The 16,793-nt window shown below is 32.9% G+C and overlaps 1 protein-coding gene across 1 annotated transcript; it reads left to right on the top strand.

Annotated features, from left to right (window-relative positions):
- Positions 1–15,096: 15,096 nt before the first annotated feature.
- Positions 15,097–15,507, top strand: LOC124369434 (endochitinase A-like). The gene has a single exon (XM_046827440.1). The coding sequence runs from the start codon at positions 15,097–15,099 to the stop codon at positions 15,505–15,507; it is 411 nt and encodes a 136-aa protein (XP_046683396.1).
- Positions 15,508–16,793: the final 1,286 nt, after the last annotated feature.

Below are 16,793 nucleotides of genomic sequence, written 5' to 3'. Positions count from 1 at the left end.
GTTAAATCTTGCGAATTGCCGAGCTTTTCGCAAAATGTAATGCGGTAAAGCTGCTCAAGTTTTTCTGTTATTTCATAACTTGATAAAAGCCGCCGAGAACAACAGAGATGTCTACACTACTAGGCTGACTGCCGGCGACTGAAGCACTGTCATGATACGTAACAGAGCATGCACGTGCATGGAAAGTCCCCTCCACATTCCCACTGAGCCTGGCCCCAGCGCTTCATTCGTTTAAGCGGGAGAACAGAATACTTTTCGAATAATCCTCGTGGAAACAAATGATACATCAAGTACACTATTTATCAGTTTTAGACAGATTGTGTTTTTGTTATTGCCTGATGTTGCCATGACAGAAAATTCATACATTAAATCACCGAATAAAGAAACCCAATCCACCCCTGTTCAAAAGTTTATATATATGTTATATGTAAGTTTATATGTTGTTTGTATATGATATTCAATTTATGTAAATGATAACGTTTATGCAAAAAGCTTGAACAGATTGAAACTTGGTACAAAAATATGTCATATAATTATCTCGGGTAAGTTCACTGACCAGCTTGGTACGTCATTTCGTTGTGGTGGTATTTCAAACTTGATATATTCACAGCTCTTTTATTCATTGGCCCAGAGAAAAATTGTTTTTATAAATGTAGTTTGAATCTTATATTTGTAAATTAAGCTATATAGTATTTCATGATTAATAAATCTACCTACGTTCTATGATTGAGGAAGGACTATTTATTGCCAAATGGATCCAGTGCATGGTAAGTCAATAGGATAAATTTGGTGTTAAGATAAGGCAATGTTTTATTGTTTGACAGTTTTTTACTCCTAATCTCTAAATTTGATATATTTTTGATTGGCACTTGACGCTCTTAGTGACGCGAGCAAGATCAGTAGAAGCTACAGTCTGACGAGCTGTAACTAAAAAATGTATTAAAATGTGAAATAATATAAGATGTGTATCGTATGTGAGTACTGTATTTTGAATTTTCTGCAATCTAACTTTCATAAATTATTGATTGTATTTCTTATGTATTTCATGATGAATTAACAATTTGTCTGTAAAATACGTTTTTGTATGGTAAAAATCTGAGATACCGCATTGAAGAATAATAAACTATACCGACAGGTTTTTCATATTCGAGATCCACTTAATTACCGTCTAGGGAGAAAACAATCAATCCCTCACCACAATGAAGCTTTGAAAATGATGGGCTAATGTCACAACCTTTCACAAATAGAGAATCATTAGCCTGTATATGATTTATTACAACAGTTGCTAACCAAATAATTATACCTGTAAACATGAAATGAGTCTATCATATATTCAAAATTTCATCATCTTGAACACCTCTTGATTAATAAAAAAATTTAAAATTTTTTTGTTCAAGATACCTAGTCAAACGAATTGTTAAGGGCATATCATACGATTGTAACTAAGTAAAATATATTTTATTCACATTATCCCCCTTTAACACGTTATTTTGTAGTATAATTTGTGTAAAAATGCATTGTTTGGAAAGCAATTTTATAGTTAGTTTACTATTTTCTAAACATAGTAATAAAATGTAGAAAAGTAAATTAGAAAACTTGTTATGATGATTGTAAAATGTAAAACATCACCATTAAATAAGATTCTTTCCATCATGGTTTGAAATAAAAAGTTCTAAAAATACACACAGTGAGTCAGGTAAGATGTCCTACATGAATTTTTGTATGAACGATTATTGCTATAACAAAGAAACACAATGTAAAAACAAAGGACGTACCATTTAAAAAGGAAACCTTGTAAAACATTTTAATCAAAAACTGGATGTACTGGTTAAGATTTTAAAGGTTAAAATATAAGTTTTTGCCACATGGTATAATGATTGAACTTTGTAAAAGGAAAATGTAGGTAATTTTTCATTTATAAAACTGCTGATACTATAAAAACATTAGAATCGGTATTTTACAAGACACCCGGTGTTTTCTAAACATTAAATATAAAGTTGTGGACCCAGTAAATTATTACTCAGACATGAATAAGTCTGCATAAATATCAGAATTTTATATAAGGAATTAATATTTAGGAGTTCAATGGAAGATAAATAGAAGAATACCATGAGGACCTACCATTTAAAATAACAAAACTCACAAATTATATCACATATTTGTACACTTTAGCTATATATTTATACAATGTTTTACACACACACACACACACACACACACACACACACACACACACACACACACACACACACACACACACACACACACACACACACACACAAACGTTTATACGCGTAGATTCCTCACCGAATCAAATGTATAATTAGTTAGAATCTATTTATAATAATCTCACTCATTCCAAAGCTACCATGTATGGTTAATAAAACATTAACCAGGTAGAAATAATTCTGACTAGGTTATCTTATACAACCATAAAAGTCTTAGATAGGATGAGGAGATTGTACCCATGTGTATTTACCTTGGCCTAAAATGTTTCCACAGAAAGCTAGTCATATACAAAGGACATTCCATGTCAAAGGTTATGTTTGTGGGTACGAGGTTCTAGGGACGCTTTGTGTTATAACCTACCTTGTACACTGACAAAACACACAGGCACTCACAAGTTTTTGATATTGGTGGACTGTAAAGGTCAGCTTTGCAAAAACCTCTTATGTCTAATCTTCTTTCATATTTTATATAACTTCAGATGCCATTTTTTCTAGTCCAGGCGACCACTCCTACAATAAGTTTCAATAAATTTAGTTATTAGTGTAAACATTTTTGTACAAGTAAAACTTGTTCAACTGATATTAAACTATCAAAATAGGGATTGTTTAATAAAGTTTCATCGCTATATACTAAATTAAAATTATTAGCAAAAAATTCAAAAAATCTATTCCCATCTTTGACTGATAAGAAATATTATATCACATCCGTGCTACATCACTAATTTTATAGATTAAAATCCATCTCACTGACAACAGTGGCTTGGCGGATCTACGTAAATGCTCTGAAAAAGCATCAATAGTTATTTATTTAGCATATTAGGATTCCTAATAAAATTTAGTAGGTCCACATTTTTTATTGAATTACAATTAGTATTTAAGTTTCCAACACTTAAAATTTGGAAGTAAATTTCAAGTAAATGTTTCCATTTTCCAATTAGTGGAGCTTTAAAAAATTAAATTATTATTAAGTTAATAGCAAAACGTAATTCCAGCATTACTTCCGACCAAATTAATCCATTTAGGTATAGAGATAGATTAGGTTAGTTTCTGTTTCCATGTTGCCCGGAATAATTCCGGAGTCCCTTTTTTGTGATCAGAACAATATATTATGACACTGAAACTATAAACGGAAAGGTGGCTTACAAATGTGTTTCCAAGGTTTCTGTCATAAGTCAGATATGTTATAATATGTAGTAGGCCGAAGGCATGATTTGTCCAGGATTTAGATACTAACAACGACTGCCCCTCTCCGAAGCATTACCTAACACTAAGGATTCATGAACTAATACAGTCCTTAATATCTTTGACCTACATGGGGCTGGGTTTTAGTAGTTGAACAGCACATGCCGATAATCTCAACAGGGTGAGTCGTGCTCCGGAAGAGCATAAGCAAGAACATTGACTCTGAAAAAATAACTTTCAATGACGGGACTACAGGTAAGGGTTTAGATCTACATCAATACTTTACTCACATCATGTCCTTGCGATATATTCAGGAATTTTCTACTGATCGTTAGATATAGAGTTTAAACAAAAGTAATAAATCATTGCCTAGGAGAAGCTGGAAACGTCCCTTTTTCGTCTTCTTTTGATACCTTTCCGAGTTCTGCACCCTGGAAAAACAACCACACAGATGTCTGAAACACATCTGCACCAGCGACACCTTAGTTCATATTCATATATTAGATCACCTTAGTTATCAGGGATCCTTGATTCGCAACCTGTTGTTAGATTCTGGCAGTTTACGATGTAACCGATCGGCACACGATTTCTCAGGTGTGAGTACTTAATTAAGCGTTTAGTGCATCAGGAGTGGTAAGGGATGCTTAGTTGAACAAATATTTCCTAGTATTCAGATTTTGTAGCGTTTATTGAGCATTCTTTTTTAATAAAAGATTCTCGATAAAAATAAAACCTTAAGAATGCTACAATCGTGTCCGAGTAGTATATCTGATTACGTAGCATACCCACTTGATATTCCGTAAGATATGGCCTCAATGCTTTCAGTAAACGAATGAATTATATTTCCTTATTATTCATTCCACGATCAATGACTTACAAAGTAAAATGTACAAACGTGCCGGAACAGTTTCAAAAAACGCTTTTAAGTTTGTACGACTTCAGTGTGAAGATAATTGATTCAACAAGCGAAAATTTTTAAGCAAATTGTGAAGGTATTAGATTAGTTTGGTCAGGTCACAAAAGCGCAGGATATGCTTTATATCCGTCAAACCGCTACATATTTCTTTTGCATACTCCTTAGATCGTTTATAGGGAATATAATTACCTCAGTGTAGATTGCCCAAACCGAATTTGGGCAAATGGAAATTTACCTTCACCGATAACGAAGGCCCATGTCAAACTCCAATAAAGCTTTAAAAGTGATTGTTTATTACTGGTATGAGCTAGATGAGTGTGGAAGAAATTGAGATCAAGCACCGCTCTTTTCACACTTTAATTCTTTGGTGACTGTGATTACAAAATGAGTGGTCGCTGGATTTTTAAAATTACGGTAGTGGAGTAGGTTAGCTGTCTGTCTTCCCTTGTAAGTGATTTGATTTTTTTCATATTTAAAATTTTACAGTTGAGTCAGAAATTTCCCGTTCCAAATGTGTTGATAACCTCTAAATTCTCATATTCGTAATGCTTTGGAAAAAATTGGTAGGCGTGTGTGGAAGAAACGGTAGATAAACCTTCTTCATCATTCAAAAGTATCAAAACCTTTTCGGTAAACATCTTTCATTAGGGACACAAATTGAATAGAAGTTGAAATGTTCATGAAGGTAATTATATATAAGTATCTTTTTTGAAGCATACCTAATGTCATTACTTAGCTAATAAAAATACTACATTTTCAAGAAATGTAGGATATTAATACGTTTAGAAATAATTTATATCGCATAGTATCTAACATCAGTTGTTTTTTAAATTCTTAATCGTAATTCTGTGTAGACTCAACCAATGCAATGCATGCAATTATGCAGAGTATGATTGCACATTATAATTTATAATTTTACAAGTGTTTTCACTTATTATTGTCTCCATCTTCTGCAAGCCGTAACTTAACAATCCAACACATTACAAAACATGGACTTAAACTGGAAAACATATCAAAACTTACTGGATAACCTAAACTACGTGTAATAAATTTCACTGTGGAATAGTACATTTAACCAGTTAGGAAAATGTAACAATTCTATTGTAAAAATTATTTAATTACCTTCACAGATAAAATTGGTTGATCATTTAGGGGTAATTCGATTTAATTTGCAGTGATGGGGAAAATGGTAATGCACCGTCAGCGTATTCCGCTGGTGAGTGGGACTCTCACCCGCTAAAAACCTAACCGGCCTTTAGTATCTCGCCATGGGCTGGGTAACAACGGAGTTTTATTACGTTTCTTCTAATATTCTAAGGTTTTATGAACCCCTCTACATAGGAAGAGACAGAATTTCAAGTCTCTCTGTCTTTTCAAACAATTTTTCCGAACAATGATGTCCGGTGAGAGTTGGCCTATGGCAATCTCAAGTTTCCTTCTTTCGTTTTTCCACCATCTGTAGAACTAGAACATGTGTTTACCATTGTCGGACTCTTTAACCCTACAGGGGCACTCCGAGTTTTAAACTTTCCCTTCTTAAACGGGTAAGCTCGAAATTTGCCATGGCCAGCAAGGAACTCAGGTTGCCATTCTTTCAGGTTTAATCAGTCTGGACGTTCAACATGAAGGGCAATGCGATTAGAGATATTCCGTTTGGTGGTAATAACTGCAAAGGTGGTGAATTTAGATGCTGTGGGTTTAGCAGTTGAGTACTTAGCTATTATGCATTTACTGGTAGTGTAGTCGATATATTAAGTGTAGTCGATATATTAAGTCGTGTTATATTAAGTGGCGAACTGACAAATACAGTAGTTACCCAGTCGTTGCACATTTTCGAAATAGTTCTGTACATTTAGATACACCTATTAATGATCAAAGCATATGTTACCCACATTATAATATATGTTGGGTAATAGAATAAGTGATTATTGAATCAGTTTTAAAACATTTTGTGTTGATACCGCTGATATTAAAGAATATATTATTAAAACCTATATGCATTTTCGATTTCTAGTAGGAAATAAATATTTATCTTCATATTAGAATGAAGAAAAATAAACCTTCTGATTCTTTGTTTAAAGGTTTTTTTTTACGATGGAAGGATTGTGAAGGAAACAGGAATTTTTCGGACATTTGCCATCGTTCAGTGAAGTCTTCTTGTTTCACTGAACGATGGCAAATGTCCGAAAAAAATCCTGTTTCCTTCACAATCCTTCCATCGTCAAAAATAACCTTTAAGCAAAGAAAAAAAATCCTGTTTCCTTCACAACCTTCTGATATTATAAATTAGAAATAAATCAATAGATTTTTAATTTACTTTGAGTTGGCATTCATCTTCAATCGCTTAGCCAGCCTCACCAATATTAATTAGCTTTTTGTCAGAAGTAGCACCATTCCCCACCGTCCCAACAATTAAAGGATTTTGGATCCATGAATAGTTTTAAAGTCGGCTCTTTAAATATTTTTCATTTGTCATTAATTCCTTCCCAATATAGGTTTTAAATATATCTGGAAAATCACATAGGACAATAAAGCAAACGGAACTAAGCCATTATTTTTCAGGTACATTAATTCTAATTTGTAAAATTGCCTTTCATAACTTGACCTCATATATAATATTAGACTGACAGGTCTAAATAAGAAATCGTTTGTTTGTTGTATCACTAGCTGTTAGGCGTGGCTTTGCTCATAATACGTAATTAGACAGATAAAATATACCCACGAAGGGCATTATCAAAAAAGAAACTTTAACGTTACCTGGTAATAGATTAAGGATTATTAACAGTAGTTGCATCTAAAACGGCTTGTAAGACATGTTAAACAGATAACCTGTAGCAATTGGAAAAGCATCTTTAAAAATGTTAAATAATGATTTAAGGTTATGAAAATTTACTAAATCATATGTGTTTTATTTATATCAGTAGCTGGAGGAAAGATAAAAAAATTTCAAGTAAGCATATATTTGTTATTGATATGAATTAAAGAAGTAGTTATGCATGAAAATGAGAGAAAATTTACTTTAATTCTGAGCTCTTAAAATACAGTTTTATAATTATATGTTGAACAAAGAATCAAACTAATATATAAATATATTTTATTTTTTAGCTGTTACAGTTAATATTCAAATAAATCATTTATTAACTAGTAATTAAGTTTTCTTGAAGCAAATTTGATGTAAAACAGGTTTTATAGGTACTAAATAAATAGTATTATTTGATCAAATTTAATTTTTTGGTTTTATATTAAAAAATATAATATTCTTAAAATTAGTGTATAACTTTTTTTTAAACTTATAACTAAGTTTCTTTGACGCAAATCTCATGTGAAAAAGGTGTTATACTTGCTCAATAAATCGTTTTGTTGGATAATATTATATATTTGATTTTATATTTTCAAACAAATAATACCATAAGGGTGAGATTAGTTCAGCTTTACACCCAATATGTTAACCAAGCCAACCAAACGAATGATTTTTTGAATAACTGATTCACTAATATAGGAAATATTCAATAGCAATGTACTGCAGTCGAGCGTTATAACTGCAGTTAGTTGAAGCAACCACCGCTAGGTCGAGCCGGAACCCTAAAGTTCCGGGTGAGTTTGATGTGGTTGAGAGTTTCGCCACTACGTAAGCGCTAGTGAAGAAAACTTGTTTGCATAAATTATCGTATTTCTTAAGGGAATGATTGTATTTTATATGGGGAAATGTGCAAATGTACATTTATAACAAAGTGTATTCAAATACACAGTGTATATGTATGTATGTATATATATATATATATATATATATATATATATATATATATATATATATATATACACATATTATATATATAGGTACAATATACAATAATATATACATACATTATTTATACAATATATATTCTGTTCTAAGAACACATTAATATATATATATATGTATTCTTAATATTTGTATAATATAAGTATTTTGGCGTTTCAATTTCGGAATTATTGAAATTATGAGTAATACATTGTAACTAGGCTAGTGTGATCAGTTAAGTTTATGACTCCTACACAGTATAACATTAAGCTGACATTTTTGTATTTCCAAAGGAAAAATATATATATTACATATAAATTATTATAATAGATTATAATATTATATAAATATATTATATATTATATATATATATATATATATATATATATATTATAATTATTATATATATTATTATATATATATAAATTATTATATATATATATAATATATATATATAGGCGGTATACAGGTAATGTTTAGTTTGACATCTAAACATTTCAAATATACAAGCGATACTCTTAATATTAATCTAACAAATATGTATTAGATTTGGAAAATAATGAAGTAGAGCCTTTAATATCCGAAATCAGCCACTCGTCTTATAGTGAGGTGACAGTATCCTTTAACACTACTAACAACGTACGAACAATTTAAATTAGTCAAAATACAATAGGCGATTGGTTAGTGTACATAAATCTGTTGTAATATCCAGTTAAAAAAAGCTGTTGTAACTACTATTAATTATAAATGATATAATTTATAAATTTTCTTTTTACATAAGCAACCTATAATCTTACAAATGTGAAGTTTAGCTCCAGTTAACCTTCCGTTTAGTTTAAAGTCTGAAATCTAACACTGTTTACAGACTTGACACCTGGATAGTCTGTTTGAAGATATCCTAAAAAGTCAGCGACGAAGAAGTTCATAACAACTCTGCATCGTTTCGTCATTAGAGAGACCAAGACTAGAAGACTAGAAAAAGGAGTCTGTCTGGTTTACAAAGCCGACCAGTGCAATCAGGATTAGCAGGTGTTTTTATTATAGATCTCGTTTAATACAAGCAATAATAAGCAGATCCATTCTCTAAGATGTTAAACATGTATAAATATTGTTCTTACAATAAAGAACAAAAATAAAGAAAAAATAAAGAAATTAAATTTATGATTATTATTATAAAAGTGTTAAAATGGACTAATTTAAAACTGACCTTAGTTTTGCGATTAACGTTTTTATGTTTAAGACATGCACTACTTAGTGCTATCTTTTATTTCCGACAGCGGCATAGCCCATAGAACTCTAAGAAAATTGAATTGCAAAGTTTGAGCATGCAGGTTGACATGTTTTATAATCAGCGTTTACCTAAATATCATTCAGAATACTAGGTTAAGTGTCCTGATATGGGCCTACAAGTGTTCATATATGAACTAAGAACATTTTTGAAAGGCGGCTTGAATGTAATCCATTGAAAGTAGCGCGAGACTCTTTCGACAAATGCTATCACAATGCAAAGGGTCAATAACTGTTTAATAAAACAAGTAGATTATGCCTTCCCTGTAAATGTAAGCTGTCACTGTTTCAATCCTTACAGAACTTACATTTTAGTTGCTGGTATAGTACTCAATATACTATTTTCAATTTGTTTACCTCATTGGTTAACGCTGTAATAAATATCATATACATGGCTGACGGTTAGTATCAAGTGTATGAACATAGAAGTATGACTTATGAGAATATTTATTATTTAACATTTTTAAACCCTTTTGCTACTCTCCCATTTCAACCCCCACCAAAAACAAGTTAGGTTTACAATAGTTTTCTTTCATTGGAGAAATTCCTTGGTCAGTTTCACAAAACACGATATTATTTTAATCAATGTAAATTAGCCCTCATCTCCAGAGAAAAAGGTAAAAGTGAAGATAGATTTCAATAAAAAAATCTAGTCCTAATTATGTGTTATAAAATCCATGCTATTTATTCAGTTTTTCGGAGTTTATTGACATTTAAATAAAATTGGTAGTTATAGCTTAAAAATACATTTTTATCTGTAGTAAATATATTCATAATACTTATGACATGTAATAATGCTGATATTACGTTAGTTCATAAAATATAATTTCTATTAGTATTAGTATCACGTTAGATTGATAATTTTCCTTCGCGTAATAAGAATGCGATAGAACAAAGGTAGTTAAATGAGAAAAAATAGAAAATTACTAAAGCAGAAATATCTAATTTGATCACCCAAGCCTGTTATATTAGACAATGTCAAAATTCACTGTTGTTTAATTACTATAAAAGGAATCACAAAGTAGTAGCAATCTGTTCGATGTGACAATCACGTACTACACTCTCACTTGCTATTGGTCCACAGACTTCTCTCACGCCACATCGCTCAATATAATTTATTATTTACAGTTTTCCGAAGTTCACTTTGATGTACCGTTTACTGTTGTGTAAATATCTCGAGTGTTTAGAGACTAAACTTTAAATTCTCTAGGGACAACGTCGATGATGCTTTATAGCATCGCTTCAAACCATTTCTTGTAAAGTGCTAAGTTTTGGATTGTTAAAAATACATAAAATATTTTTTATCATCAATCATAAAGTGGAAATATTCCACTTACTAATTATACACAGCGTCTGGGATATTGCTTGGTAGATAATGGCTATCACTTTGAACACTTAATTTAAGTAGCACAGAAATAAATACATTTAACGACATAAGTGGAAATAAGAATTAAAAAATATTATTACTACTACGTTTAGAGAATAGGTTTGACTCAGGAGCCTTACAAAATTTTTCGTCTGATTGTCTTTCCGGAGAATTAGTCGACATCAAATTGAGCAAGAGAGTTGAAATTTTAGATAAATCTTTATTTCCACACATGCAAGATTAAATTCGATGATGATGCATTTCCCTGTTACGCGGTACGTGGAGTGGCATACCTATCTTGCTCTAAAGTGTTCCAGATTGATTCCTTGTTTTCACTAATGGTTTGTAGTGATATAACAATGGAGTACTGACTAAATGCAGTTTCATCCTGGGTTAAGTGTGGCCTTATTGAATACAAATCCCTCAATCTCTACCACCAATATTATTTTGCCCTGTTATATTGTGGTACACTAATTCCTGCTATTGCCTGTCATTTAATTCAAATACGATTCTGAATAAATATGGGCAGATTACACTCGATTAGGTGAGATAAGCAAATAATTTAATTTCTTATTGAAATTGTAATACACACCTACTTCCTCTTTACAACCGAAAATTCCTTGGCTTATTGCATATTTTAAAAACAAAAACTGCGATATTTTAGAAAAATATTCTTATACTCGTATTATTATTGTACAATGATACCGAATTAAAAACTGTAAATCCTCTCCTTTAACCTCCATTGCCCATGAAAGAACTAGTGTGTTCAGTTATTCTACCAAGATAATTGAATAAAGAACAAACAATTCTCACAGCCACTTGAGTTAGTAACCGCAGGTTAATTGTTTTATGTGACCTGCTAATAAAGTGGAATTTAAGCTTTTTTTTATATTTCAATTCACCAGAAACCGAAAGCGTTGGTTCACTGCGCCTATCGCAAGTTTAAAATAAAACTGGGGACTGGGGGTTCACTGCACGTATGGTAAAAGTGTACACTAGGCTAATTGTCTGTTTACAGGCTTCGTAAAAGTTGTATGCAAAATTTCTAATCCTGCAAAAGCCCAGATAAATCATATGGAAGGGCAAGTACCATCGTTAAACTTAATGTTGCCTGTGTAGAAATGAAATTACATGCACAGTCCATAGCTCAATTATTTATTGACTTATTCTTAAAAACCACCCATTCACATTGATAGACAGAGAAGCCCTCTTAATGTTAGTAACGGATGTAAAATTTAAAGTCTATATCTGACACCCTTCTCGATATATCTTGAGCACAGATAATTATGTCGGCGCTCAGCTGTATCCCATATAAGGAAATGCACCGACCTCGAGATGCCTGTATAGAAATGGTATTAAGTGAAAAATTTGAATTCTATAGGTTAATTCGTTTTCGAGATATCGTGTGGATGTATGTAGATAGGCCGCTCATAAGTGAACACATAAGTGAAGTTTATCAGTTCCTGTGAGTGATAGACTTCGCTAAAAATGGCGATAGCCAATAAAAATGGATATCTACTGCAATCACTGCACGTACTCCTATAATATAAAAGTAGATATCCACTGCACCCACTGCACGTATAAAATGAAAATGGAGCAACTTCGAGACGAGACGAATTGTCTCTTTATTACGCTCCTTAATCAGAAGTTATGCTATAACTTACATTTCTCCACTTTTGTTACTGGGCAGTTCTTGTGTACTTTGTCCCTTATTATGAGCGATTAAATTAATAAATGTTTATTGAAAAATGTTTGAAATAGTTTTGGAAAAATAACGCAATACTTCCGGTTTGGAAAGTGGCAATCTATAAATAGTTTTAATACGGAATGGCACTATAAAAAAAACATACTATTAGTTAACCTATTAATTTTCTTATTACAGTTCTCTGTTAGTTTGTTACGTTAGTAAACTTACAAATTTCATTAAATAATTAATTATTAGTATTAGTACAACACACATTGAAGATTCTTCCATTGTTTGTTTTATCTAGTGAAATAAAATTTGTGATTACACAGTTTTCAATTTAAGGGAGTGAACATGAGATATATATATATATATATATATATATATATATATATATATATATATATATATATATATATATTACATATTTTAAAAACAAAAACTGCGATATTTTAGAAAAATATTCTTATATATATATATATATATATATATATATATATATATATATATATATATATATACCATGTAAAATTCAGTATTTTAATATTACATATTCTTCAATAAATTAAAAGGAGTTAATCATACAAGTAACCATCATATAATTATGGTCAACATACGGTCTAAAAACCCCACAGTAACAAATTATTAAGCTAAACTCATTATATGTTATTAAGTATTTAAATAATGGGAAAGGGGATAGAATGTAAACTATAAATATATTTTCCTTCAGAACAAATTTACTAACAGTACCATAACATTTTATTTTTAAAGGTGAATACCCCATAAAGAACGAATCCTAAGAATAAATTAATTTAATACATGAGATTAAACAGCTTCAAGATAATATTTATAAGCTAATAAAAAAAATTAAAAAATAAAGAACTTTGGTTCTACACCATAAATTTATAGCCCAATACACCACCACCAAATGTAAATCAATGTACCAGATTTTAGCTTCTTAACTAACCGTGTAATAACACTGGCTAGTACTGTAATATGTGTCCAACTGTCAAGTATATAGTGTGTTCACAACCCATTTAAGTCACTTAAAACAAGTTTTAGTTGTCATGACAGAATTTCGCATTAGCGCTTCTTTCCTCGATACTGATTTAATTGCTTTCTTACATTTAGAAACTGAAGAAAAGACTAAAACTAGGGCTTTTAAAAACTTGTGTCTAATATATGTTGTGCTATGGAGTATTACAACATATACATAGTACGTAGTATAGTAACATAGTAATACTGGTCCCCAGATTATTAAATACATGTCTTTCAGTTCGATTTTCATCTTGTTTTTGACTAGCCAAATAAGAAATTATTTCAGTTTATACTTTACGAGTACCAACTGCTTGGATGTCTCCTCTATCGTGCTCATTTCTGCCTTTGATTGTATTAGTTACACAATATTTTAATTGTCCACTACTGACATTCTCTACTAAATTATTAAGAATAGGGCCATGTAGTACTCGTATAATGATTTGAATTTAAATCAAGGGCCGAGGTCTATAAATTATAAGCGGAGAGTACAAATGTTTTTCTCTAAAAGCTTATTTCCCAAGTACACTTTTATTTATATTGCTTGAGAAAGAAGCACTTTAGTTGTGCTCATATTTTCAATAAAAACTACTTAGTCTTCTTCTCTAATTCTTGTTCCTTAAGTGCATTTCTTAATACAATTTGGGCAAGAAATTTCAGTCCAATGCATACGAATAAGTTTTATTGATGATTATAATACGTACTATTACAATTAAGTATAGCAGAACCTTAAAAGTATATTAAAATATTTCACATATATGTTTATTGAACGTTATTTATTTTATGATACAATAAGATAAAAGATCATTTACATTAGAACCACGTCAAATTAGAATTAAACTGCTTTAAATAAGGATTATTCAAAACATGTCTCATAAAAAGCTATTTTCTCAAAACAAGAATTAAATTATCATGGAATTCGACAAAAATAATTTGACAGCCTGTTGTGAATCCACAACGTTACCAATCGCTTCGTTGGAACAGAGGGTTTGGAAGGTTAGGTACTGCTGATAAATGTTAAATGGTTTCTGGCCACTGTCAATCTACCAACACGACTTTATATCGTGTGGCATTTTAATTTAATTAACTAAAGTTTTGTAATTTAATGTAATGTTTGTATGTAGTTAGTTGTGAATTTTAAATGTGTTTCTATGTTTGTGTTTATCAGTGTTTAGAATTTTAGGCGTGGTAAGACTTTAATTTATTGAACTTTATTATAACCTCTAAATCTACTACTACCTCTATAAAACATGCAAGCAGGTGCACACGCTCTTTAACATCACGCCGGACGCACCTTATCATTAAGTGCCTGCACTTGATTTCACAATCAGGTGCATAACTTTTTAATAATTTTAAATTTTCCTATATTTAAATAAATAAATAATCATGAGTATTTCAATAGAATGAACAAAAAACGGCAAACCTCACATAATACACAATAATTATAAATATACAGAAAGTTTTACACTAAAAAGTGGAGAAACTATATGGCGTTGCTTGGGTAGATCTTGTGGAGCCACGCTGAAGACGGATGTAAATAGGGAATCGATTGTCTCTTCTAATAAAAAACATTCTGGACCTCACCCGTCAACAATGAGATCCCTTATGTCTTCACGTATGTTATCTTCTCCCACACCTGGTACATCTCCCGTGCCTGCTGCCTCACCCGCGCCTGCCGCGGCGTCCGCGCCTGACGCTTCATCCGCGCCTGCCGCGTCGTCCACGCCTGCCACGTCGTCCACGCCAGCCGCGTCGTCCACACCTCCCTCGTCATCCACGCTTCTCGCGTCATCAGCGGGGCATGTTGGGTCACATGCACCGGGTGGCTCTACGTGGACTAGAGGACGAAAACATGAGATTGAGGTTGCAGATTGCGGATCTTCAAAGAAAATACCAAGATGTCCTAGACCACTCGGTAGAATCAGATACTCGCCTCCTGCAATTCACCAATCAGATTTTCGTGGCAGATACTTCACGGATCGAACCTTCATCATGAGTATCCAAGATCGACCGCGCTGTGCAGTGTGAGCAAGTGCCCAATGCCTGTCAGGATCCACGGTGTGTGGAAACTCACAATCTTGTATCACGCCTCAGAAATACTATCCAGGTCTTAGAAGCCGACAACTTGTGTTTAAGAGCGGAGGCTGATAGATGTGAGTGCCACCGCGGGAAGAGCACTGAGACTTGGACTGTCGTCCCAATGAAGAATGTCCCAATCGAGACCCAAAACAAAATTTACCTGAATTCGATGAGACTGCTTCTCCAAAAACAAGGAATGGAGGGGAGAAAGGGAAGAAAAAGAAGAAGAGAAACCCTCGGAAAAAGTCTAAAACTCAGACCATTAGTCGGGAGGGATATACGATGGGGGTTGAAAATCGTCAAGAGGAGCAGCCTACAACGTCTTTACCCTTCCAGACCGTTATTATCGAGGGGGACAGCCATGCACGTCATCTGGCCGGTGTCGTTCAGCAACGTGTGAAACTGCCTACGAGAGTAAGTGGGATCTGTAAGCCTTCAGCGGGACTTCTCGATGCTACGTCCGGCGCCCCGCCACCACCTGGGAGCTGCTGTGTCATACTCGCCGGCACTAATGATATTGCAACCGGTGAGTCTCAGAGCATTTACTGACATCTGGAGCAGCGAATAATCGCCCGCCTCGCCTCATCCCGGGTCATTGTGTCCACCATCCCTCAAAGACACGACCTCCCAGTCGACCATATAGTGAACCAGACAACCACCGCCGTGAACCATTATATCGAGGAGCTATGTGCCAGATGCGAGGGAGCCCAGCTGCTAAACATCAACAGCATAGAAAGGCGCTGGTTCACTCGCCATGGTCTGCATCTGAGGTTGTCGGGCAAGCGGATTCTGGCCGGACTGTTGGTGAGAAGTCTGGTGGTAGTGGGTCGTTTGCCGTTCTCTAAATCCCCTCCCTCTCCTATAAAATATAATCCTGAATCAACATCTCCAAACAAACTGCAGTCATCACCAATCTCCACCCCCTTCCAATCAACTAGCTCTCTTTCTCCCAATCAAGTGCCCTCTCTAGACACTCCATGCACGGAAAACACTTCACATCATCCAATAGTTCGTCCCGGAAATTTTGACACCCACACTGACGCCGTAGCAGGAACCTTCACTGAAAGGGAAAATGAAAATGGACGCTTTCCAAACCAAAAAAACTCAATTGTCGACACTTGTTTAAAGAAAGGTTAGGAGAAACTTTGGATCCAGTTAAAAATTTAGAAAAATACCTAACTTTTCTAATTCAAACAAACTGAAAAGTTTATATTGGTATATCAAAACGCCCAATG

Source organism: Homalodisca vitripennis, chromosome X (genome assembly GCF_021130785.1).
Source record: "Homalodisca vitripennis isolate AUS2020 chromosome X, UT_GWSS_2.1, whole genome shotgun sequence".
Taxonomy (NCBI): Eukaryota; Metazoa; Arthropoda; class Insecta; order Hemiptera; family Cicadellidae; genus Homalodisca; species Homalodisca vitripennis.
This window is presented reverse-complemented; position numbering and strand designations above follow the sequence as displayed.